The 25,258-nt window shown below is 39.6% G+C and overlaps 1 protein-coding gene and 1 pseudogene across 1 annotated transcript in view; both read left to right on the plus strand.

Annotated features, from left to right (window-relative positions):
• Positions 1-3,325: 3,325 nt before the first annotated feature.
• CCDC38 (coiled-coil domain containing 38) overlaps positions 3,326-25,258 on the plus strand; it is a 72,053-nt gene continuing 50,120 nt past the window's right edge. The window contains exons 1-6 of the mRNA XM_007949773.1: positions 3,326-3,332; positions 5,308-5,408; positions 8,534-8,699; positions 12,869-12,933; positions 24,663-24,826; positions 24,930-25,010. Of these exons, the coding sequence (XP_007947964.1) occupies positions 3,326-3,332; positions 5,308-5,408; positions 8,534-8,699; positions 12,869-12,933; positions 24,663-24,826; positions 24,930-25,010 (584 nt within the window). The remainder of the gene's footprint in view (positions 3,333-5,307; positions 5,409-8,533; positions 8,700-12,868; positions 12,934-24,662; positions 24,827-24,929; positions 25,011-25,258) is intronic.
• LOC122150837 lies at positions 17,550-17,678 on the plus strand (annotated as a pseudogene).

Genomic DNA, 25,258 nt, shown 5'->3' on the forward strand with positions numbered 1-25,258 from the left:
AATCATGGGAGACAGAAGGGCTGTTTATGCACAGGGAGACAGCTCGGGGGGCAGGAGTGCATGGAGGGATGGACACAGGGAAGAGGTAACTATTGGGAGGAAGGGGGAGGGGAGCTGTTGCATTGGGGTAAATTGTAGTCAATGTCATGAGATAAAGTATGGAACTGCTGTATGGAAAGTGAATTTGCTCCGTAAACTTTCACCCAAAGCACCAAAACAAAAACAAAAACAAAAAAACTTGTCATTGAAGATAGACTTTTGGGATAAAAGGAACTGGAGTGAGGGTAGGGAATGTAGTAATTTTAGGTAAATAGAAGGATTGAAGGATGCAAAGGTGTGAAAAGAAAGAGGTGAGCAGAACCTTAGGTGTGGGGATGGGTGCAGAGTATCAGATTAAGAGAATCTCCTAGGTTAGTATCAAGCATCTAAAATCCAAATACTGATCAAAATAGTCATCATTTATCATCAACCCTCTGTTCCACCTATCAAAATGAACCCAAAGACGGTGGAAATCTATAGTAGTCTGAAAAAGTACAATATCAATGCTGTTGGGTTTTTGTTAATATTTTCTTCTTTTTAAAGCTTGAATATATTTTCTTTTATCTTTTGCACTTTTGTTTTTATAATCACTAGAAGTAAAAGTCACATAATTAGTAAATATTAGTCCCAATAGCTCTCACTTACTGTTTACTGTATGCTAGGCACTCTGCTAGGTTGTGTATGTACATTGCCTCATTGAGTCCTCCAAAAAGCCTTGTGAGGTAAAACTATTATTCCCAGTTTATGAATACAGAGCTGAAGCTCAGAGAGTTTAAGTAATTTAAATGTAAGCTCCATGAAGACAAAGACTTTCATTCTTTTTGTGAGGAGCTGGTGTCTTTTTTGTTTGTTTTAATTGCCCATTTCCCAGAACCTACAACAGTATCTGGGACATGGTACTCAACAGATATTTTTTGAATGCTGAATGAACTTGCATGAACATCTGTAAGTACATAACCAAGATTCAAAATCAGGCTTGTCTACTCCAAAGTCTATGTCTTAACAACTTGTTGCTTTGCTCTGGGACACTTAGTTCTTCAATCTTCACTCACTCACTCACTAACTCACTGCCATGGAGTTGGATCCGATTCATAGAGACCACTCCTTGGATTTCCGAGGCAGTATCATTACGGAAGTAAATTGCCCAGCCTTCCTTCCGAGGAGTGGCTGGTGGGTTTGAACTGCCAGCCTTCTGGTTAGCAGTCAAATGCCTTAGGCACTACGCCACCAGAGCTCCCTCTTTGATCTTAGACTAAGGCGTACATTTTAAAGGGCATCCCAAAATAGATGATTTGTCTCATTGTTCCTGTTGTGTGCACATCTTTTTATATAAACCCCTGAGTATTCCTTTTTCCTCAAATTAAAATTTCTTTCTTATATTTCTCATTATAAATGTAACACAAGCTCATTGAGAAATTTGAATGATTCAAAAGAGCATATTAAAAAAATTCAATGCCAGGATTAGGATGAGGTAAGTGGTGTACAAAATTCAAGGGGAGCTCAAAACTTCATAATCAAGATAAATGATATTTTAAATTCATTATTTAAAAAAGTAAAAATGAATTCAAATAATTCATGATGAACAAAATATCAAAAATTTAAGTAAAGGCAAGGTCTGCGAACCAGGATTGGGGTGAAACGAGACAGGCACCCACTCTCAGGGTTGTGCAAGTACAGGCTCAGATTCTGTTTTTATTTAAAATTTTGATGTTTTGTTCATCAAGGATTTTCATGCAGTGATTTTTATTTGAAAAAAATACTGCATTAAGGAAAAGAAACTAATTTAACAACAGATGTCTTAGTAACTCTATTAAAATCCAAGATACCAATCGCTGGAAAGTCCAAATAATCTAAAGTTTCTTTCTCCTATCTGCTATTTTTAGGAGAAAAAAGTATATGACAAGAAAACAAGGTAATATAGAAGATGATTTTTCAAAAAAACTGGCTGATCTTCTACATCCTTTCTTAATGGGGCTCTGCATAGACTTGATGGCATATAACATGTAATGAGAGCTGTTGTTCATATTGATGTGAGATACCGTCAGCTTTTATATAATTACATGTTTTTTCATTAAAAAAAAATAGTGCATTAGCATTGATCTTGATAACTAAGTTTTTTTGTACCCCCTTAAAATTTTGTGGCTTCGCTCACCTAACCCTACTCCCATACCTGAAAAAAATGAAAGGAGAGATTGCTCCAGATTTCCAAATAACCGCTATTAAATGTTTGGGGAACAATCTTTCAAACACCTCCCCGATTTTTCATGAATATTTATTCACACTATCCAAACTCTTGGAATATTTTGTATTTTACTGAATAAGATATAGTGGACAGAGGTAAATAAATAGTGATTACAGCATCATTTTAAGGGGCTACATGGCAATCCATAATATGGGTATACCATAGTTATTTAACCAACAACAACAACAATAGTTATTTAACCAACTCCCTGTTTATTAAGTAACACTGTGGCAAACATTACTATACACAGCTTTTTGCCCACTGCTCTGATTATTTTCTTGGGATAAGTTTCTAGAGTTGGAATTGCTCAGTTAAATGGTTTGTGTGTGCACTGCTTTTAAAATCAGTAAAGGCTGTTTGGGAGTCACTTGGAGCTGAATAGCTCCTTCTTTATATGGTGTTTGGAGTCCTTGGGTGGCACAAATTGTTTACACTTAACTGCTAGCCAAGAGGTTGGCAGTTCAACCTCCCCTAGAGGAGCTTCAGAAGACAGACCTGGCAACCTTCCTATGAAAGGTCACAGCCATGAAAACTCTTTGAAGCAATAGTACTCTGCACACATGGAGTCAGCAACTAACAATGACAACATACAGTGTTTGTGGAATTTTAAAAAATGTATTTCCTTTTCTTTGGACAGGGCCAGGAGACAAAATGACATCAAATTTTGTGTCACCATCAGTAACTTCTGAAGGTAAAGAACAAACCCATCAATGAGTTCTTGCTTGGTGCCTCATTCAGGTTCCATAGTGGATTGGGAGAGTAAGAAATGGAAAATGCTACACCATAAGCATAACACATAGTCTCTCTGTGTAAAGAGTTTATAAATTACCCACTGAGAAGGTTCTGTTCCACTTTTGAATTCTGCTTTAGTGTTCCACAGAATCTTATAACTTTTTAACATATGATAAAAGTTACTTTATTATCTTTATTTTTTTATTGTCTATTACCAATCCCTTGGCATGACTCTACCCCTACCCCAAAATAAAATCTGCAAGAACAGAGGTCTTTATTTTGTTTACCAGCATATCATCAGCACTTAGAATAATGCCTGGTAAGTAATAGAAGCTCAATTTGTTGGAGGAAGGAAGGGAGAAAAGAAAGGAAGTAAGGAGAGAACTGTTGTTGTTGTTATGTGCCATCGAGTTGGACCCGGTTCATAGCGACCCCTCCTTGGGTTTCCGAGGTGGTATCACTATGGAAGTAGATTGCCCAACCTTCCTTCCAAGGAGTGGCTGGTGGGATTGAACCTCCAGCCTTCTGGTTAGCAGTCAAGTGCCTTAGGCACTATGCTACCAGAGCTCCTAAGGAGAGAATTAGGACCAGGCAAATAGATTGGCAACAATAGGCAAGGCTGAGAAGGAAGTGATATGTTGTGAGTGTTATAGTTAGAATGATCCCCCACCCCCTGAGGATGTCCACATTCTAATTCCTGGAACCTGTGACTATGTTACTTTACATGGCAAAAGAGACTTTGCAGATGCACTTAATAAGGATCTTGAGATAGGGAGATTATTCTGGAATATCTGGATAGGCCCAATCTAATCACAAGGGTCATTATAAGGGAAAGGCAAGAAGGGGAAGGGACCATGGAAGCAGAGATTGGAGTGATGTGTTTGGAAGATGGAGGAAGGAGCCAATAGCCCAGGAATGCAAGTAGCCACTAGAAAGAATCGCTGGAAAAAGCAGGGAAATGGATTCTCTACTGGACTCTCTAGAAGGAACACAGTCCTGCTGACATCTTGATTTTAGCCTCCTGAGACTCATTTCAGACTTCTGCCCTCCAGAACTGGAAAACAATAAATTTGTGTTGTCTCAAGTCACTAAACATGTGGTAATATGTTACAGCGCCAATTGGAAACTAATACAGTGAGCAAGAGGCAGTGAAGAGAAAGGTTTCGCCTAAATGGTTAATTATCAATGAAGGAATTTGCAAGGCAGTTTAGAGAAGAGTGTGACAGGAAGGAAAGAGGGAACATTCTGAGCCAGGGTTCTGCTGATAGAATTTGACTTGCAGAACTAAGAAGACCCCATATTGCAAAAGTGAAGTGCTAAAGAGAGGTTGAGTTAGTGGTAGAATGAGTTGGCACACTGAGACCCTTTGGAAAGGCAAGAGGCTTTGGCTAATGGTGGAGTCCAGCAAGCTTTGGGAGTTGTGAGGTCGGAAGAAGAGCTTGCTAGTGGCTAATGCTTGCAGTGAGTTTATAATTCAGGAAACTTGGTATTCTGAAGTTTCACTTTTTCGCTTTCTCTCTAACTGCAATGAACATAGTTTTGAAGCCCCTAAATCTGCTTGGATGGAGATAAATATCATCTTGTTAATTCCAGATCACTTACACATTTAAACCTGGTCACTTGGAGACTTAAACATTGGCACTGAAAATGTTAAGTCACCTGGGGTGAGATAGGGTTTCATTTACTAGGAATTTTGAAGGGGCAGGAATGTTGGTTTAGGAGAGGTGTCCAACCATCAGAAGATGTCGAGGTCCTATCTTGGGATGTTGGGGTCCTGCCTGGCCTGGGATTGGTGGCATGGGGTAGTAGGTCCAAGGACTCTCTCAGGTCAACTGTCCTCAGCCTGTTAACGATGCTCTTTTATCTTCTTGCTATCCCCAGGCCCAGCCTCCTGGACCTGCTTGCAAGGCAGTGATGGGTATCTTTGTAGTGGTGGCAAGAAACAACATCTTAATATCTCAAAGTGTGATCCCACTATTCTATCAAAGACCTCTTTATTTACTTATTGAACAAATATCAATTCATTCACTATAAAGCACTAAGTGCTATGCTGGGGGCTGCAGGGAACAGAGAAGTTTTGGCTGTTGCTGTGGGATCCAGGACCTGCATCTTCATCTCCAGTTGGGGTGGGTTAGGGTGGAGTGGGATGGAGTGGGGCAAGGCTGCCTGCCTACTACCTTCTCAGAGGCCCACTGTCCCCTTTACACTACCCTGGTTGGTGGGAGCTTCTATGTCCTGATCAGCACAAGTAGGCTAACAGAAGTTTAACTTTTTGCTTTTGTTTTTTTAAACAGATCATTTAAAAGATGATTCTGTCACAAAGGACAAGCCATATAAGATATTTTTCAAAGATCTCTTTCTTTTCAAAGAAAATGAGATGGAAATGCAGAGAAAGGTACGGTTTTGTTAAAATTACAATTCTAATTAATTAGAATCACAGTCTGTATATCACTGTTGTGAGCTTCACTGGGTTTAAGGCATAGAGTCATACATTGATGTATTTGGTGTGTGCCTCACACTGTGCTGGGGAGATACTATTAACATACATGGCAGAGTAGCATCCAGCCCAGGTGGTAGGGACTAAAGAGATCACACACACCATCACAATCTGGTATGACCAATAAGATATGCCCTATTTCATAGACTCTAACGCCCACATTTTTCATATTTTCACAATTCCAAAACTGGGATCCAGCTTACATCGATGGTATGTTATACATAGTTGGGAGTATAAAATAGTTATGCATTTAACAATAAATGGCATCTTAGATTTGATGCATTATGGTCATGTTGTTGTTAGGTGCCGTCAAGTTGGTTCCGACTTACAGTGACCAACAAAACTCATAGTGTACAACAGAACAGAACACTGCCCAGTCCTGCACCATCCTCACAGTCTTTGCTGTGCTTGAGTCCATGATGGCAGCCACTGTGTCAATCCATCTCACTGAGGATCTTCCTCGTTTCCAATGACTTTCTACGTTATCAAGCATGATGTCCTTCTCCAGGGACTGGTCCCTTCCGACCACATGACCAGAGTATGAGAGAGAAACTCTGGCCATTCTTGCTTCTAAGGAGCACTCTGGCTGCACTTTTTCCAGGACAGATTTGTTCCTTCTTCTGGCAGTCTATGTTACTTTCAGTATTCTTCACCAGCACCACAATTCAAATACATCAGTTCTTCTGCTGTCTTCCTTATACATTGTCCAGCTCTCACATGCATATGAGGCTATTGAAAATACCATGGCTTGGGTCAGGTACACCTTAGTCTTCAAAGTGACATTTTTGTTCTTTAACAGTTTAAAGAGGTCTTTTGCAGCTGATTTGTCCAGGGCAATACGTCATCTGATTTTTTGACTACTGTTTTCATGGGCATTGATTATAGATCCAAGTAAAATTAAATCCTTCACAATTTCAATCTTTTCTCCATTTATTGTGATGTGGCTTATTGGTCCAGTTATGAGGATTTTTGTTTTCTTTATGTTTGATCACTGAAGATCGTAGTCTTTGATCTTTATCAGTAAGTGTTTTAAGTCCTCTTCAACTTTCAGCAAGCGAAGTTGTGTTATCTGTGTATTGCTGGTTGTTAATGAGTCTTCCTCTGATCCTCATGCTGCATTCTTCTTCATATAGTCCAGATTCTCAAATTATTTGCTCAGCACACAGATTGAATAAGTATGGTGAAAGGATACAACTGTGGCACACACCTTTCCTGATTTTAAACTGAGCAGTATCCCCTTGTTCTGTTTGAACGACTTCCTCTTGGTCTACTACAGGTTCCTCGTGAGCACGATTAAGTGTTCTGGAATTCCCATTCTTCTCAATGTTATCCACAATATTTTATGATCCATAAAGTCGAATGCCTTTGCATAGTTAATGACACAGGTAAATATCTTTCTAGTATTCTTTGCTTTCAACCAAGATCTGTCACTGACAGTGATATCCCTTGTTCTATATGCTCTTCTGAATCTGGCTTGAATTTCTAACATGTCGTGTTGATGCACTGCTGCAACTGTTTTTAAAATATCTTTAGCAAAATTTTACTTGTGTGTAATATTAATGACATTTTTCAATAATTTCCTCATTCTGCTAAAAATGACATTTTCTTTTGAATGGGAACAAACACAGATCTCTTTCAGTAGGTTGGCCATATATATGCCATATATCTTGGCATAGATGAGTGAGTGCCTTCAGTGCTACATCTTCTCAGTGAGCATTCCAGCAATTCTTGGAACTTTGTTTTCTGCCAGTTCCTTCAGTGTGGCTTGGACTTCTTCCTTCACTACCATCAGTTCTTGATCTTCTTTGTTGTGAGAAGAGGATGGTGGTGGCCGTGATGTACGTGTGCATAAAGACTTCATTGAGGAGAAAACAGGAGCTGAGTCTTCAAGAGTCACATTATGCTGAGTGAAATAAGTCAGTCACAAAAGGAAAATATTGTAAGATTCCACTCTATGAAATATCTAGAATAGGCAAATGGATAGAGACCAAAGTCTGTTAGTGGTTCCCAGGAGCAGGAGGGAAGGGAAATAGAGAATCATTGCTTAGGGTGCTCTGAGCTTCTGTCACAACTAATGGAAAGATTTGGAATGAGTAGTGGTGATGGTTGCACAATTTTATGGACATAATTAATGTCACTGGATTATAAATGTAAAAAATGTTGAAGTGGCAATTTTTTAAATATATACACTTACCACAATAATTTTTTTTAAAGAGTAAGTCAAAACTTGCCAGGCAGATATGGACAAGAGGACGTATATCTGTATTTTGAGGACAGGGGCAGGGGGAGGAGGCAGAAATGCCATTTTAGAATTATTTGATATGAAACAAAATCATCAATGAGGCTTATTGCCTGTGCCTTGCAGAGTTTATCCCACTACATGTATGGTCAAAATTTATACTGCCTTGGTCACAGTTAGTAAGGTTTGCTTTCTTTACTCCCTGAGGTAAAGGTTGACTAAAGGACTTTCTTCATCCTAATTAGAATTAGGAAAATGTATAGAAATGCTTAACAATTTATTCATCTGCAAAGTGACAGCTTTCCATGTGTGTTGTGGAGTTTTATTGAACTTAACCAAAATTATACTTTGAAAGATTAACTAAATTGGAAGCCTGATTTTTCAGACCTACTTTGGAGGTCCATTTCTTTCAAGTTTTCAACTCCACAAAATCAGTCCTTTGAAATCAGTGGAATTCCCAGGTGTGTATTTTCATCTTGGGCATGACAAAATTGTGAAAAGAAAACTAGGAGAATATTTTATAGGCTCATAGATGGGATGGACTTGCTTAACAAGCGTTAATTAAAAAAAATATATATATATTTTGCTCAGCTTCATACAGGAAGGAAATGAAAACTACAAATACTCCTTCAAAGATCAGAATTTGGGATTGTTTAATATTTACAATGATTTGATGAGGGAGAAAAGGACTTACTGCAAATTACATTTTTATGTGCAATCACTATTTTAAGACAACATTATTTTGGTATATTAGAAATTCTTTTAAACTTTTCTACTTGGGCAGGAGAAATTTCAGAACCGCACCATGAAAGTGCACCAAAAGTCTACTTTTTCCTCCCGAATGAAGAGTCGATCACACCTAGGCCAAATAGCCTTTTATGCTGATACAGCTGGTAGCTTACCAGAAAACTTTGGGCTAGATCCCACTCTTTTGCTCAGATTAAAGGAAGGTAAGTTTCATTTAACGATTGTTTATGAGCAATTGTTTGAATAGAGTTAATGTCAGGTTAGGGGGCTTTTTAAGGATGAGAAACACAGGAAGTATCCATCTCACAATAGGATGGTGAGGTCTTTGCAAATGGGTTTGAGGATCAGGAGAGAATCTATTTTAAACAAGGAAACTTGCTTTTCCAAGAAATAGACTCATTTCATGGCTCTCAGGAAGAAAGGCACTGAAAAATGATATGGTATTAAAGTTGGCAAAAGTGAATAATTTATAAAGGCCTGGTCACTCATATACAGTCTGGATGTATGAATCTCGACATTTTCTAAAAACAGAGAAGCCTTGGTTGCCCAGGCCGTAAAACTCATATACCCAGAATCAGGAAGCTAATAGAATTAAAAATCAGACAAACTTAGCGAGTTCCTAAGTTTGCCTGTGGTGGCAAAAATACAACTTGATTTTAAAGACCTTTAGAAACACGTGTTAAAATACTATAAGACTGTATTTGGTTGCTCTATGAAAGAAGGCAAACTGGTAATCAAAATGTTATGGGATCAGGAAGTGCCTATAACTGAGACAGAAAGTAGTTTACCTCTAATGAGGTAAGTGATAAATGTTAGGATAATAAAGTCATAAATTCTTCCCCCAAAAAAAAGAGAGAGAGAAAGGAAGGAAGGAAGGAGGGAAGGAGAAAGGAAGAAATATATGAAGTGTCATGGATTTGCTGTGGCAACTTAAAAAGATATTCCTTTGGCTCCCAAAGTTAATACACTTTCCTAATTTTTGGGGGAAAAAAAAAAAGTCTTCAGAGAATAAGAAAACCACTTAGGAGAAGACTTTGGATTCAATAATTAATGTAGCAAAAGGAAGCCATGTTAACCTATTTAGAAGCTGTTGTAGTTGCGTATTCTGCACTGTAATTATATAAGAAGGTGGCAAATGATAGGCTGCAACGTGATACCAATAAATAGACCACAAATTCTAGGGTAATGTATCTGCTTAGACTAACTTATGTTGTGGCAAGAAAGCACTCCTAAATTCCAGTGACTTACAACAGAAGTTTTCTTGTTCACTTTCCAACTTTGGTGATTTTCTGAGTCCTTGACTGAAAGAACAGTCTCTGTCTGGGACATGGCTGGAGTTGTGGCAGAGAGAAAAGAGAGAACCATGTAGTTGTCCTTAAAGTGTCTGCTTGGGAACAATATACATTATATCTACTCCCATTCCATTGGCTAAATCAAGTCAGTCATGCCTGAGATCAGTGAAGCTAATCCTCTTACAGAGAGGGGCACCAAATATCTGGAAACAATACTATAATCTATCACAATTAGTATCCTCATTTAACAGATGAGGAAACTGAGGCTTGGAGAGGGTAAATAATTTACTCATTCCCACAGCTAGTAAGGGGTGGAGGCAGGATATGACCCCCAGAAGACTGTGGCCTCCTAATACACATAAACTCACTGGTTGTTGTTATTGTTAAGTGCCGTTGAGTTGATTCTGACTCTTGGCGACCCTATGTATGACAGAATGGAACACTGCCCAGTGTCAATCTATCTCATTGAGGGTCTCCCCTTCTTCTCTGACTCTCCAGTTTACCAAACATGTTATCCTTCTCCAGGGACTGGCCCCTTTTGACAACATGACCAAAGTAGGTGAGACTAAGTCTGGACATTCTCGTGGGTAAGGAGCATTCTTCTGGCTGTATTTCTCCCAGGACAGATTTGTTTGTTCTTCTGGCAGTCCATGGTATTTTCAGTATTCTTCACTAACACCATAATTCAAAGGCATCAACTCTTCTTTGGTCTTCTTTATTCATTGTCCAGCTTTCACACACATATGAGGCGATACGAGGCTGAAAACGTTATGGATATTGGGCTGAAAGCTTATGGACTGCTAGAAGAATGACTAAATTTTTCTTGCAGTAAGTACATGCAGAATGCTTCTTAGAAGGAAGAGTGGCCAGGCTTGTCTCTCGTACTTTGATCATGTTGTCAGAAGGGATTAGTCCCTGGAGAAAGATACCATCTTGGGTAAAGTAGAGGGTCAGCAAACAAAGGGAAGACTCTCAATGTGATGGATTGACACAGTGACTGCAACGATGGGCTCAAGCATGGCAACAATGGTGAGGATGGCACAGGACTGGGCTGTGTTTCATTCTGTTGTCCACAGATAGGGTCACTATGGATCAGAACTGACTTGATGGCAACTAACAACTTCTGTTTCCCTTTTGATTATGAGACTTTACTCTGTACCACGATCCATAATTACTACACCTTATACATCCTAGTACAAGGAGCCCTGGTAGTACAATGGCTAAGTACTGGGATGCTAACCCAAAGATTGGTGCTCCCAGGTAGAAAGGCCTGGCAATATGCTCCCATAAAGGTTACAGTCCAGAAAACCCTATGTGGCAGTTGTACTCAGTCACATTCAATTGCTATGAGTTGAAATCGGCTTGACAATACCTGACAACAACAACATGTTCTCTAGTTCAAGATGAATTCATTAATCGTTTGGGTAATACAAGAATACCTCATTTTATTGCACTTCACAGATACTCTGGTTTTTTGTTTTTTTTAAAAAACAAATTGAAGGTTCGTGGCAACCCTGCATCAAGCAAGTCTATTAGTACCATTCTCCCAAAAGCATGTGCTCACTTCATGTGTCTGTCTGTATCACATTAGTAATTCTCAAAATATTATATTGCACACTTAAGTGACTGTAGTATAGCGTAAACATGACTTTTATATGCACTGGGAAATAAAATTAATGTGACCTGCTTTATTGAGATATTTGCTTTTTTGGGGTGATACGGAACCTAATCCACAATATCTCTGAGGTACGCCTATGTTATTTTATTTTTACTTCTTTTTATATTTTTAATAAGTACTTTATTTTATACCACATTCCATTAGTTTTAATGAAATAATCATTACTGAAACATAGCATATGTATAATGTTCCAACATAAAGAAAGCTTGAAATGAAACTTTCGGTATTTACTATCGTGATGTGGTAGAACTAGCTGTCATTTTTTCCTTTCCTGATAATAAAATTTGGTTTGTGATTCCTAAAGTCATTTTTTTTGGGAGCTCTGGTAGCATAGTGCCTAAAGCACTTGACTGCCAACCAGAAGGCTGGGGGTTCAAACCCACCAGCCACTCCTTGGAAGGAAGATGGGGCAATCTACTTCCATAGTGATACTGTCTCAGAAACCCAAGGAGGGGTCACTATGAGTCGGGTCCAACTCAATGGTACAGAACAACAACAACAACAAAGTCATTTTTACTAAGGACCTCAGTTTTATGTCTACATCAGCCAAACATCACAATTTAAAACATTTAAGACTTATTTAGTTTATTTATTATTATTATTTAGTTAGCTTAAGACTTATTTAGTTTGAAGATTTTATTATTATTATTTTATATTAGGATGAGGATATTAATATGTACCTTATATGAACAATATAAGTCCTCAAGCTCAGAGATGTCAAGATGCTTGTCCAAGATCATGCAGCTCATAAGTGACAAAAAAGGAATACCATTCAGGTCTGTACAACTCCAAAGCCTGTACTTCACGAAATAAGTCTTAAATGTTTTAAATTGTAATATTTGGCTGATCTAGACATAAAACTGAGGTCCTTAATAAAAATGATCTTAGGAATCACAAATCAGATTTTATTATTAGGAAAGAAAAAAATGACTTATCTGAGTTGTTCAGGAGCTCTGGTGATGTGGTGCCTAAGTCATTTGACTGCTAACCAGAAGGCTGGCAGTTCAAACATACCAGCCACTCTTCAGAAGGAAGATTGGGCTATCTATTTCCATAGAGATACCGCCTCGGAAACCCAAGGAGGGGTCACTATGAGTCGGATCTGTCTCAATGGCAGTGAATTTTTTAAATTTTTTTGTGAGTTGTTCAGATTAAATGAAATTATGTACTTACAGTGTTGAATAAAGTTCCTGGAATATGAATGGACACGAAATATGTGTTAGTTACTATTATTAAATTAGTTTTTGAGCGGTTAGAAAATATGTTGATTTGAAGGTATAGTGTTTTTTAAAAAGCTCAAATACATACTGTATGCAATGATGTAATTATTTAGCTTTTTTTTTTTTTAACATCTTTGAAGGATAATGAACTAACCTTAAGTCTATTTCAATTTTCTTTAAAGGTGCAGACGCAAACAAGACTGTCCATGAATTTATTAATGATCAAAGAGACAGGTTTCTGCTTGAGGTAGTATAATTTTCTTTCCCCCATTAGTCAAATGGAAGATTTCTTAAGCCATTGCCAAAAGTTTACCTTGATAACATTTTATATTTCCATTGCATGCCCCAAATCTATCAGCTGAAGGATTCACTCATGTTTTTTTAATTCATTCAACAAATTATTTATCTATTATACTCAGGCTTACTATGTGCTAAGCAGTGAACAAAACAAAGCTTACATTCTAGAATCCCAGACAGAATTTCACATTTCTTGTAACATGATCAGGAAAATTTTTCTATGGTAGTGGTTCTCAAATTGTGTCCTGCCTCAGAATCACTCGGAGGGCTTGTTAAGACACAAGTGGCTGGGCCCCGTTTAAGAGTTCCTGATTCAGCAGATCTGTGCTGGGACTTGAAAATTTGCATTCTTATCAGACCAAGTGTAGTTTCTGTTCTTATCAGTTTAATATTGTGTGTGGAGTTGTCTCCAACTCATAGCGACCCTATGCACAGCAGAACGAAACACGGCCCAGTACCGTGCCAGCTCCCCAATCTTTGCTACACTTGAGCCCATCGTCACAGCCACTATGTCAATCCATCTCATTGAGGGCCTTCCCCTCTCTTGTCAACCCTCCACCTTACCAAGTATGACATCTTTCTCCAGGGAATGGTCCCTCTCGCCTCCAAGGAGCATTCCAGCTGCACTTCCTCCAGGACAGATGTTAGTTCTTTTAGAAGTACACAGTACTTTCAGCATTCTTTGACAGCACCACAACTCAAAAGCATCCACTCTTCTTCGGTCTTCCTTATTCATTGTCCAGCTCTCACATGCATATGAGGTGCTTGAAAATACCACGGCTTGTGTCAGGCACAAAGTAGTCCTCAAGGAGACATCTTTGCTCTTCAGGACTTGAAAGAGGTCCTTTGCAGCCGGTTTCCCCAGTACTATATGTCATATGATGTCCTGACTGCTACTTCCATTGGCGTCAATTGTAGAACCAAGCAATGTGAAGTCTTTGACAACTTCAATCTTTTCTCCATTTATCTTCATGGTGCTTATAGGTCCAGTTGTGAGGATTTTTGATTTCTTTATATTGACATGTAATCCATACTGCAGACTGTATTCTTTAATCTTCATCAGTAAGTGCTCTAAGTCATACTCGCTTTCAGCAAGCAAAGTTGTGTCATCAGCGTATTGCAGGTTGTTAATGATTCTTCCTCCAATCTTCATGCCAAGTTCTTCTTCATATAGACCATCTTCTCAGATTATTTGCTCAGCATACAGACTGAAAAAGTATAGTGAGCAGATACAACCCTGACACACTCCCTTCTTGATTTTAAATCATGCAATGTCCTTTTTTCTATATTAAAAAGAAAAAAAAAAAAGGAGAAATGGAGAAAAGATTGAAATTGTCAAAGATTTCACATTGCTTGGTTCTACAGTTGATGCCAATGGAAGCAGCAGTTAAGACATCAGACAGCGTATGTTGTTGTTGTTGTTATGTGCCATGGAGTCGGACTAGGCTCATAGTGACCCCTCCATGGGTTTCTGAGGCAGTATCACTACGGAAGTAAATTGCCCCATCTTCCTTCCAAGGAGCGGCTGTGAGTTTGAACCGCCAGACTTCTGGTTAGCAGTCAAGTGCCTTAGGCACTATGCTACCAGAGCAGACGAAGTATAGCACTGGGAAAATCGGCTCCAAAAGACCTCTTTCAAGTGCTGAAGAACAAAGATGTCTCCTTGAGGACTAAGGTGCACCTGACACAAGCCGTGGTATTTTCAATCACCTCATATGCATGTGAGAGCTGGACAATGAATAAGGAAGACCGAAGAACTGATGCTTTTGAGCTGAGGTGTTGGTGAAGAATGCTGAAAGTACCATGGACTGCTAAAAGAACTAACAGGTCTGTCCTGGAGGAGGTGCAGCCAGAATGCTCCTAGGAGGCAAGAATGGCCAGACTTCGTCTCACCTACTTTGGTCCTGTTGTCAGAAGGGACCATTCCCTGGAAAAGGATGTCATGCTTGGTAAGGTGGAGGGTTGACAAAAAAGAGGAAGGCCCTCAAGGAGATGGATTGACAATGGTGGCAGCAGCGATGGGCTCAACTGTAGCAAGAATCATGGAGCTGGCTCAGGACCGAGTAGTGTTTTGTTTTGCTGTGCATAGGGTCGCTGTGAGTGGAGACAACTCAATGGCACCTAACAACAACAATAGTGTCCCCTTGTTCTGTTTGAACAACAGCCCCGGTTCTATGTATAGGTTCCTCATGAGTACACTTAAGTGTTCTGGAATTCCCATTCTTCTCAATTTTATCCACAATTTGTTAGGATCCACACAATCAAATGCTTTTGCATAGTCAATAAAACACAGGTAAACATCTTTCTGGTATTCTTTGCTTTCAGCCAAGATCCATCTGACATCAGCAATGACTTGTTCCACATCCAGCTTGCATTTCTGAACTTCCAGCTTGCATTTATGGAAGTTCTCTATCAATATACTGCTGCAATTGTTTTTGAATTACCTCTTCAGTAAGGTTTTACTTGGATGCGATATTAATGATATTGTTGAATGATTTCCACATTCTGTGGATCACCTTTCTTTGGAATGAGTACAAATATGGATCTCTTCCAGTCAGTTGGCCAGGTACCTGTTTTCCAAACCCCTTGGCATAGCCAAGTGAGTGCCTCCAGTGGGGCATCTATTTGTTGAAACATCTCAGTGGGTATTCCATCAATTCCTGAAGCCTTTCTTTGCCAATTCCGTCAATGTAGCTTTGACTTCTTCCTTCAATACCATTGGTTCTTGATCATATGCCACCTCCTGAAGTGGATGAACATTAATCAGTTCTTTTTGCTCCAGTGACTCTGTGTATTCCTTCTATCCTCTTTTGATGCTTCCTGCTTCATTCAATATTTTGCCCACAGAATCTTTCAATATTGCAACTCGAGGCTTAAATTTTTTTCTCAGTTCTTTCAGCTTGAGAAATGCCAAGTGTGTTCTTCCCTTTTGGTTTTCTAACTCCAAGTCTTTGCACATTTCATTATAATTGGCTTTGTCTGCTCAAGCTGCTTTTTGAAATCTGTTCAGCTCTTTTATCTTGTCATTTCTTCCATTTGCTTTAGCTACTCTTTGCTCAAGGGCAAGTTTCAGAGTCTCTTTTGACATCCATTTTGGTCTTTTCTTTCTTTCTCATATTTTTAATGACCTCTTGATTTCTTCATAGATGATGTTTTTGATGTCATCCCACAATTTCTCTGGTTTTCTATCATTGGTGTTCAGTGCATCAAATCTATTCTTTAGATGGTCTCTAAATTCAGGAGGGATATATTTTGGCTCCATGGACTTGTTTTAATTGTCTTCAACTTCAAGTTGAACTTGCATATGAGTAGTTGATGTTCTGTTCCACAATCAGCTCCTGGCCTGGTTTTGGCTGAAGGTATTGAGCTTTTCCATCACCTTTTGCCACAAATGTAGTCAATCTTATTCCTGTGTAGTCCATCTGGTGAAGTCCACGTGTAGAGCTGCCATTTGTGTTGTTGAAAAAAGTATTTGCAATGAATAAGTCGCTGGTCTTGCAAAATTCTATCATGAGATCTCCAACGTTATTTCTGTCACCAAGGCCAAATTTTCCAACTACCAGTAATTCTTCTTTGTTTCCAACTTTTGGATTCCAAACACTACAACTTGATTGCATGTTCGGTTAATTTCAGGCTCCAGAAGTTGATAAAAATCTTCAATTTCTTCATCTTTGGCTTTAGTGGTTGGTGCATAAATTTGAATAATAGTAGTATTAACTGTTCTTCCTTGTAGACATATGGATATTACCCTATCATTGACATCATTGTACTTCAGGACAGATCTTGAAACATCCTTTGTGATAACAAATGCCACGGCATTTCTCTTCAATTTGTTATTCCCGGCATAGTAGATCACATGGTTTTCTGATTCAAAATGGCCAAAAACAGTCCATTTCAGCTCACTAATACCTATGATATCAATCTTTATGCATTCCATTTCACTTTTGACAACTTCCAATTTTCTTAGATTCATACTTTGTACATTCCATGTTCCAATTATTAATGGATATTTGCAGCTGTTTCTCCTCAATTTGAGTCATGCCATGTCAGCAAATGGAGGTCCCGAAAGCTTTACTTTATCCATATCATTAAGGCTGGTTCTACTCTGATGAGGCAGCTCTTTCCTAGTCGTGTTTTGAGTGCCTTCCGACCTAAAGGCCTCATCTTCCAGCACTGTGTGAGACAGTGTTTCTGGGCTAATCATAAAGTTGTCCACTAATGTATCAGACAGTGTTTCTTTGCTATTCATAAGGTTTTCCCTGGCCAATTCTTTGAGAAGTGGATGGCCTCTTCCTTCTTCCTAGTCTGTCTCAGTCTGGAAGCTGCGTTGAAACCTGTGCACCATATGAGACCCTGCTGGTGTTTGAAACACTTACGGCACGGCCTCCATCCTCACAGCAACATGTGAGCCACCACTGTATGACAAACTGACAGACAAGTCATCTCCCTTAGCTGTTGGAAACTTCTCTGCCCTCCCCTTACCTGGATCCTGCTGCTTTTGTCATCTCCTGGCATTCTCTCCCTTTTCTGCTTCTTGGGTGGGGCCTGACTCCCCCAATGTATTGGATACATCCTCTATTTGAGGATAATATATTAAACGGGTTCTTGGAGCAAGGAGCTTGGAATAAGAGCTTGCTCCATCCACTCCACACATTGACATGGTATTGCAGTACTTCCAGGTACCATATACCCCTCTGGGGAAATCAGGTTGTTGTGATAAAACCAAATAACCAAACTCACTACCATTGAGTGGATTCTAACTCATGGAGACACCCACTGGGTTTCTAAAACTGTAAATTTTTACAGAAGTAGATTGCCTCATCTTCCTCCCATAGTGGGTTTGAACCACTTCTGGTTAGGAGCCAAATGCCTTCCACTATGCCACCAGAACTCCTTTGGTGTGATAAAGCAGGCCTGTAATGCTTACCTGGCTTACTTTCCTTCCTTTCCCACCTGTTTTGTCTCACACTACCTGAGATGACATTTCCTGTAGCCCAAAGCTTCCACTGCAGAAAACTTCACTACTTTGCTTCCTTTCTTTACACCTTTAATTTTGCTCAAGAGCGAGTTTTCTTTATTAACTTTTGGCCGAGCTTCAAGATGGGCCACTTAATGGAGCTTGCATTACTTAAAAATTTTTAATGAAGAATATTGAAGAAAAAAAAGAAAATCTGCATTTCTAACAAGTTCCCAGGTGATGCTTACACTACTGGTCTGGGGACACCACTCTGAGAACTGCTTAGAGGGTAGCTGGTCCCATTATCTTCTTTTTTTCTCAGTTCTCTCCATCACGATTAGATAGCAGCTGAGAAGCCCAATTTGATCCAGATTCTCCTGGACCTTTGGTTGAATATTGTGGGAGTCTAGGCAGGAAAACTGAGTGCATCTTTCTAAGCCCTGAAAGGACTCCAGAATCCTTCCAGCTTCCCCTGTACCCATAAGGCCAAAAAAGGAGTGCCAGGTCCCAGAAGGAGTCTTTAATAAAAATAATAGAAGTTTTATTCTGCCATCAAATACATTTAACGAGAAACCAGGCCACATAACTGAAAATAGAATTATTTAATATTTTTATATGCTTGTCCATTTACCGTAGATAAAGCAGTTAATAATGGGAGAATAATTACACAGCAAATGAATTAGATCTTGTGTATAACTCTATTTTCAAGTAGCTAATCAACTAAAGAAGAGAATCTGTCTTGATTTAAGCCTTTGATAATAATGAGTAAATTAAAATGTATTTGACTTTTCATTTCACATCACACATTTGGAAGCACAAATCTAAGCTTGTTAATGCTTTCATTTGCTGCCAGCTGAAATTCACATAAAAGATTTCACTTAAAGTAAGAGTACTATAGTTATAAATAGGGCCAGATACCTTTTTTTGTTGTTGTTGTTAAATATTTTATTTCCTGAGTTTGAGTTTGGCCGTTATCATTAAAACTTGATGATATCACTGATGTCCCAGGCATTTGAAGGTGATATTTGATAGGTACTGTAGGATTTTAAGACATTTGTCGTAAATATGCCTTGTTCCCCTTCTCAACTATTCTCCTTCTCCCTCTATGTCCCTCAGTTTGGTCAAGTGTCACAGGCTATTAAATGTTCCATTAGCAATGACAAAGGAGGGTGACCATGTGTTAAACACTCTCTGTTACTGCTGATTGAATGGGGTCCACTTATACAAGATTTGTAATAGGGTTCAAAAATTGAAGTAGCTTCATGGCATCTTTGTGCGTTTACTTGTTACAGTTGGAGTCAGAAATCTCTTTCCTAAAAGACAAGTTGTTATTTTACTAAGTTATTGTTGTTAGGTACTATCAAGTTGATTTTTGTTCATTGCATGTGGCGGAGTAGAACTGCCCCATATGGTTTTCTAGGTGGTAATCTATAAAGATCACCATAAGGAAACAGACCCCCAGGTCTTTTTCCTGCAGAGCCACTTGGTGGGTTTGAAGTGTCAACCTTTTAGTTACCAGCCAAGTGCTTAACCACTGTGCCACCAGGGCTCTTTTATTCACTAAGAGTAAGCATTATTTGTAGAAATTCTACTAAAACTGATACCTTCTCTTAGTGCCACCCAGCAATCATACACATAGCCCATGCCCTCTCCTGGTCTCTTAGATGATTGTGTCATACCTATTTCTCTCCCCTCAAGCCTCCCACATCTCCTCTCCCATTTTCATTTCAGTTCCTGATTTGGCTTTCTATGTCACTGAGAAAATAGAAGCAGTCAAGTAAAAATGTTCCCAAGTTCCCACTATAACACCTCCTCACCTGCCTGCACCTGTACCCCTATATGTTGCTTCCCCAGGTGTGCTCTTTCTGGGGACAATGCCTTGTGCCTAAGAGCCCATCCCCTCTTGCCTATTGTGGAAGTTAAAGTTATATGTCAACTTGGCTGGGCTGTGGTTTTGAGTGATTTGGCAGGTGGATGCCATTATTCCCCATGACAAGATTGGAATCAACTCCATAGTAAATCTGCTGTTAGCAGCTAAGTAGCTGCCTTCAGGGTGTGGCCTGCTTCTAGTATGAAGAAGCTTTGCGGAAGGTCTTGAGCTTTTGGCATATCTAGATCCTGCATTTGACTGAGTCTACATATCAGTGGCCTGCCACGTTGCTGCGCCAATTTTGAGGTTGTTCCTAGAATTAAACTAGTTGCCTACCATGTTGTCTGTAATCTTGGGACTGTGCCATTTTACCTGTCAATCTTGGGTTTGTCAGCCTCAACAGCCAGCAGCTGTGTGAGTCAGAAAATGCCTACAGCTCTAGTGGCATGAAACAGAAGGTAGAGCTGAAGCCTAAGGACTTCTAGACTCCTAAACTGTAAGAGAGTAAGTCCCTGTTTGTTAAAGCTATCCACTTGTGATATTTTCTGTTATAGCAGCACTAGAGAACCAAAACACCTTTATATAAAGACAGTGGTCCTGGAAGTTATAAGAATGAGAGGCAGACTTCTGTTTTCAATCAAGATGGAGTTTGTCCTTCAGTTTTAAACACCCAAAAAGCCAGACAAAATATATAAAACAATGGTTTTCAGATCATGGATGACAAGAAAACATAAGGCATTGATCCCTAAGAAAAAGTAAATGAGATGAGTGCAACGATTGCCCCAGCTGACTATCTGAAGAGAATTTCCACAATAGAGCACAAAAGGGTTCCTGAGTAGTGGAGTCAGTAATAGGAGGTTGGGGAGGCTATGGTGGTGGCTAGATGAGGGCAGTGGTGGGTCAGTGGTAGAATTTTTGCTTTCCATGTGGGAAACTTGGGTTTGATTCCTGGCCAATGCTCTTCATGCACATTCATGTTGCTATGATGCTAAACAGGTTTCAGTGGAGCTTCCAGACTAAGATGGATGAGGAAGAAAGGCCTGGTGATCTACTTCCAAAAATCAGCCAATGAAAAGCCCAGAAGGCAGGAAGGGATAGGAAGGATGGACGAATGGAAATGGCAGATACAAGGACAAAGTGGAAAGGGTACTGTGTTGTTGTTGTTATTGTTATTGTTATGTGCCGTCAAGTTGGACTGGACTCATAGCAACCCCTCCTTGGATTTTCAAGGCAGTATCGCTGTGGAAGTAGATTGCCCAACTTCCCTTCCGAGGAGTGGCTGGTGGGTTTGAACCACCAGCTTTCTGGTTAGCAGTCAAGTGCCTTAGGCACTACGCTACCAGAGCTAAATTGTAGGGATTGCAATTAATGTCACAAATAAAAATGTATATGAATTGTTGAATGGAAAACCAATTTGCTATGTAAACTTCCATCCAAATCACAATGAAAAGAAAATAAATAAAAACAAAAATCAACCAATGAAACCTGTATGAATCATACCAGTCTGGTCCACAACCCATCATGGGGGTGGCATCCAACTGGGCAGCACTTAATGCCCTTGTGCACTAAGTTGGTCGGGGGCCAACTTGATGGCAGCTAACAACAACAACATGGTCCTAGAGTTTACAGGGAGGAGAATCAGAAGGGAGAGATGCAGGGAGAGAGAGAAGATAGGAGCTCTGGAGATCAGTAGAGGGTCCCCCTCAAGTACTTCAGCTGAATACCGATTAGTGAATGCAGGTGAGGAAAGTATCTGAAGCCCAGGTAGGAACCACTGGAAGAGAGCCAGTAAGGAGTTCATGGAGTTCCCCCAGAGCTGGAAACAGTTTATGTTCCTAGTGATCAGAGTGGAAAATACCATATACATTGGGCATCAGGAAGAGTATTCAGAAGGGTATTGCCTCAGTAGTGAAGATAAATTAGCCCTAGATTATAGTCTGCATTGAGCCTACATGGATGAGTGTTAGGTGCCGTTGAGTCGGCTCTGACTCATAGTGACCCTACATAATACCTCATTGGGACACTACCTGGCCCTGCACTATCGTCACAGTCTTTGCTGTGCTTGAGCCCATCATTACAGCCACTGTGTCAATCCACCTCATTGAGGATCTTCCCCTTTTTTACTGACCCTCTACTTTACCAAACATGATACCCTGCATAAGCAACCTGGTAAAAGGCTAAACCTCTTTCTTAATAACTGTGTCTAAGGACAAACTCAAAAACATTTAAAAGAATATTAAAAAGATATACTATCCAATAATGTAAAATGTATAATGTCTGAATCCAAGTAAAAATCACCATCCATGCAAATTAGAAATTACAACCTATAATTAGACCAAAATATCTATCAATAGAAATAGAATCAGAAATGATATAGGTGATAGAATTAGGATACAAGAACAGATATTATAAATATACTCCTGTGTCCAAGAAGGTGTAAGGGGAAACATGAGCATGTTAAGGAAAGAACTGGAAGATGCTTAAAAAGACCTACATTAAATTTCTAGAGACGAAAAACACACTGGATGGTATTAAATCAGGTTAGACCTTGCAGGAAAAAAAAATATTAGTAAATTTGAAGACATAGCAAGATAAACTATCCAAAATGAAGCAGAGAGAAAAAAAAGATGGAGGGTGGAGAAGAACTGAGCATCAGTTACTTAGACCAAAAACATTAGTTTTTCTTCATTCTTTCTCATAACATACACCCAAATATACTTTTAAATATACATTTTCAAAATATATACAAAATCAGACTGGATAACCTCCACCGCTACCACCCTAGTCCAAGTCAACATTACCTCTTGCATGAATTATTATTAGAACTTCTGAACAAGGATGCTTTTAGTCTTGCCCCCTAAACACACAGCAGTCTGATCATGTCCCTCTCTGCTTAAAATCTCTAGTGACATGATCTGGACACCAGCTCTCTCTTTGGCCTCATTCTTTATCACTCTCTTCTTGCTCACTGTGCTCCAGCCTCATTGGCCTCCTTGATATTCCTAGAAAACATCAATCACACTCTTGCCTCAGAGCCTTTGCACTGGCTATTCTTTCTATGAGGAAAAGTCTGCTCTCAGATATCCATATGGTTTGCTCCCTCACTTCCTTCCAGTCTCTGTTCAGTTTTCACCATATCGAGGATGCTTTTGTTGTCTGTTGTTGTTGTTGTTATGTGCCGTCAAGTCGGACCCAACTCATAGCGACCCCTCCTTGGGTTTCCGAGGCAGTATCACTACGAGAGTAGATTGCCCCATCTTCCTTCCGAGGAGTGGCTGGTGGGTTTGAACCACCAGCCTTCTGGTTAGCAGTCAAGTGCCTTAGCCACTATGCTACCAGAGCTCCCTAGCCTACACATAATAGCAACTCCCTAGGGAGTCCGGCTCGACAGCACATAACAACAACAACAACAAACCCTTGCCCAGAGTCCCACATTGATTCAAAGGGTTAATGAGCTTGTTTACTAACCGAAAGGTTAGAAGTGTGAGTCTACCAAAAGGTGCCTAGGAAAAATGACCTGGAGATCTACTTCCAAAACATCAGCCACTGGAAGCCCTATGGAGCACAGTTCTACTCTCATAGACATGGGGTTGCCATGAGTCAGAATCTGCTGCAGTGTAAGTGGGTACCCTTGCCCACTGGCATTCCCCGTTCCCCACCCCCCACCCCCAGCTCAATTCCTCTCCAGACACATCTTTATTTGTTGATTCATTTTTCAACTCCTCCCTCTACTAGAATGTATACTCCATGAAGGAATTTTGTCTCTCTTGCTCATTGCTTTATTCCCACCACTTAAAACAGTCCATGTGCATAGTGTGTTGTTGTTGTTATGTGCCGTCGAGTCAGACCCAACCCATAGTGACCCCTCCTTGGGTTTCCGAGGCAGTATCACTACGAAAGTAGATTGCCCCATCTTCCTTCCGAGGCACTCAATAAATACTTGGTGAATAAAGTAATGAATGAAATATTCCTTGTTATAGGATTTAAAACCAAACTCACTGCCATGGAGTCAATTCAATTCATAGTGATCCCTCCTTAGGTTTCTGGGTAGTATCTCTACAGAAGTAGATTGCCCAATCTTCCTTCCAAGGAGTGGGTTTGAACTGCCAGCTTTCTGGTTAGTAGTCAAATGCCTTATGCATTACACCACCAGAGCTCCTGTTATAGGATTTGGGAGATCTAATTATTTGTTGTTATTTCTCAAAAAATGAGCTTATTTACATAGTTAAACTCATTTAAATTATAACACATGTGGTTTCATTTTATAATTCATTTTTAATGCACTGCATTAAAAGCCCAAGTGGGGTGTTATGTATTTTATACTAAAAAAAATAGAAGCTAGATGTCAAAGGTGTATTTGGGGATCTAATAGTCCTCTTTGGGCTGGTTGGGAGGAATGCACCTTTGGCATAGCAGACTTGGAAACTGTTTTCTTCCATGGTCCTTCCTATTGGAGAGGAAGTTGGTGGCCTTTGTGACCACAGACAGCCCTATTTCCCAGTGCTCGGAAAGTACTGCAGCGAGACTGTGGGTAATACCAGATGGACCTGCTCTCTGGGGGGATGTGAGCTATTTTTGATTTGTGGGGCAGAGCCATTTTGGATCAACATTGAGCCCCTTCATAAAGGTGAGAGAGAGGAATTAGTCTCCCTTCTCACTATCACCAAATAAAATTCCTACATGACAGAAACGCCATGAACTCAAGATATGGACATACTTTTTTCTAATACAAATGAGCACTAGCACAAGTTATTTGTCTCTTTTTTATGAGACTGTTGATTTAAAAGTACTTAGAATGTTCTAGAAATATGGAATAATGTTCTTGATGCATTTCTGTTTTCAATATTCCTAGTATGCTTTGTCAACCAAACGAAAAACAATTAAAAAGTATGAAGACAGCATAGTATTGAAGGAAAGACAACTCACAAAAGCAGAAAAAAAACTCCAAGAAGATGCAATGGCTTTTGAAGAGTTCCTTCGAGAAAATGACCAGAAATCTGTAGATGCTCTTAAAATGTTAGTTTTCACTCTGTCCAAACCCATTTTGACCTTTCCCTTTTTGCATTTTAGTTTCTCTGAACACAAAACAAAAATTTAACAAATCTCTGTTACTTTTTAGTGCAGCACAAGAAACTTTAAACAAACTCCAAGCAACAGCCGATTTAAAGAAAGCAAGCATGGAAGTGCAGGCAGTGAAAAGGTGAGGGCCCAGGGGAGCTACCTCTTTGTTACTAAATTTCCATGCCCCAGTAACACGTGCTTGTAATGAGGAATACAAGGGAGTAATCGTTATTAGTTGATGATTTCATAAATATGGCCAAATTTTTAAAACAAGTAACCTGTCAGGTACCACCAAGGATCATTCCTTGGTGTACCAGGAAAGTTCAGAGACCTCTGGCTAGTCATTGAACTCATATTTAATGATTTCTGAACAATTTCTCTGACTTA

The sequence above is a fragment of the Orycteropus afer genome, unplaced genomic scaffold (assembly GCF_000298275.1).
Source record: "Orycteropus afer afer isolate SDZICR_OR568_19922 unplaced genomic scaffold, OryAfe1.0 scaffold00253, whole genome shotgun sequence".
In the NCBI taxonomy this organism is placed as follows: domain Eukaryota; kingdom Metazoa; phylum Chordata; class Mammalia; order Tubulidentata; family Orycteropodidae; genus Orycteropus; species Orycteropus afer.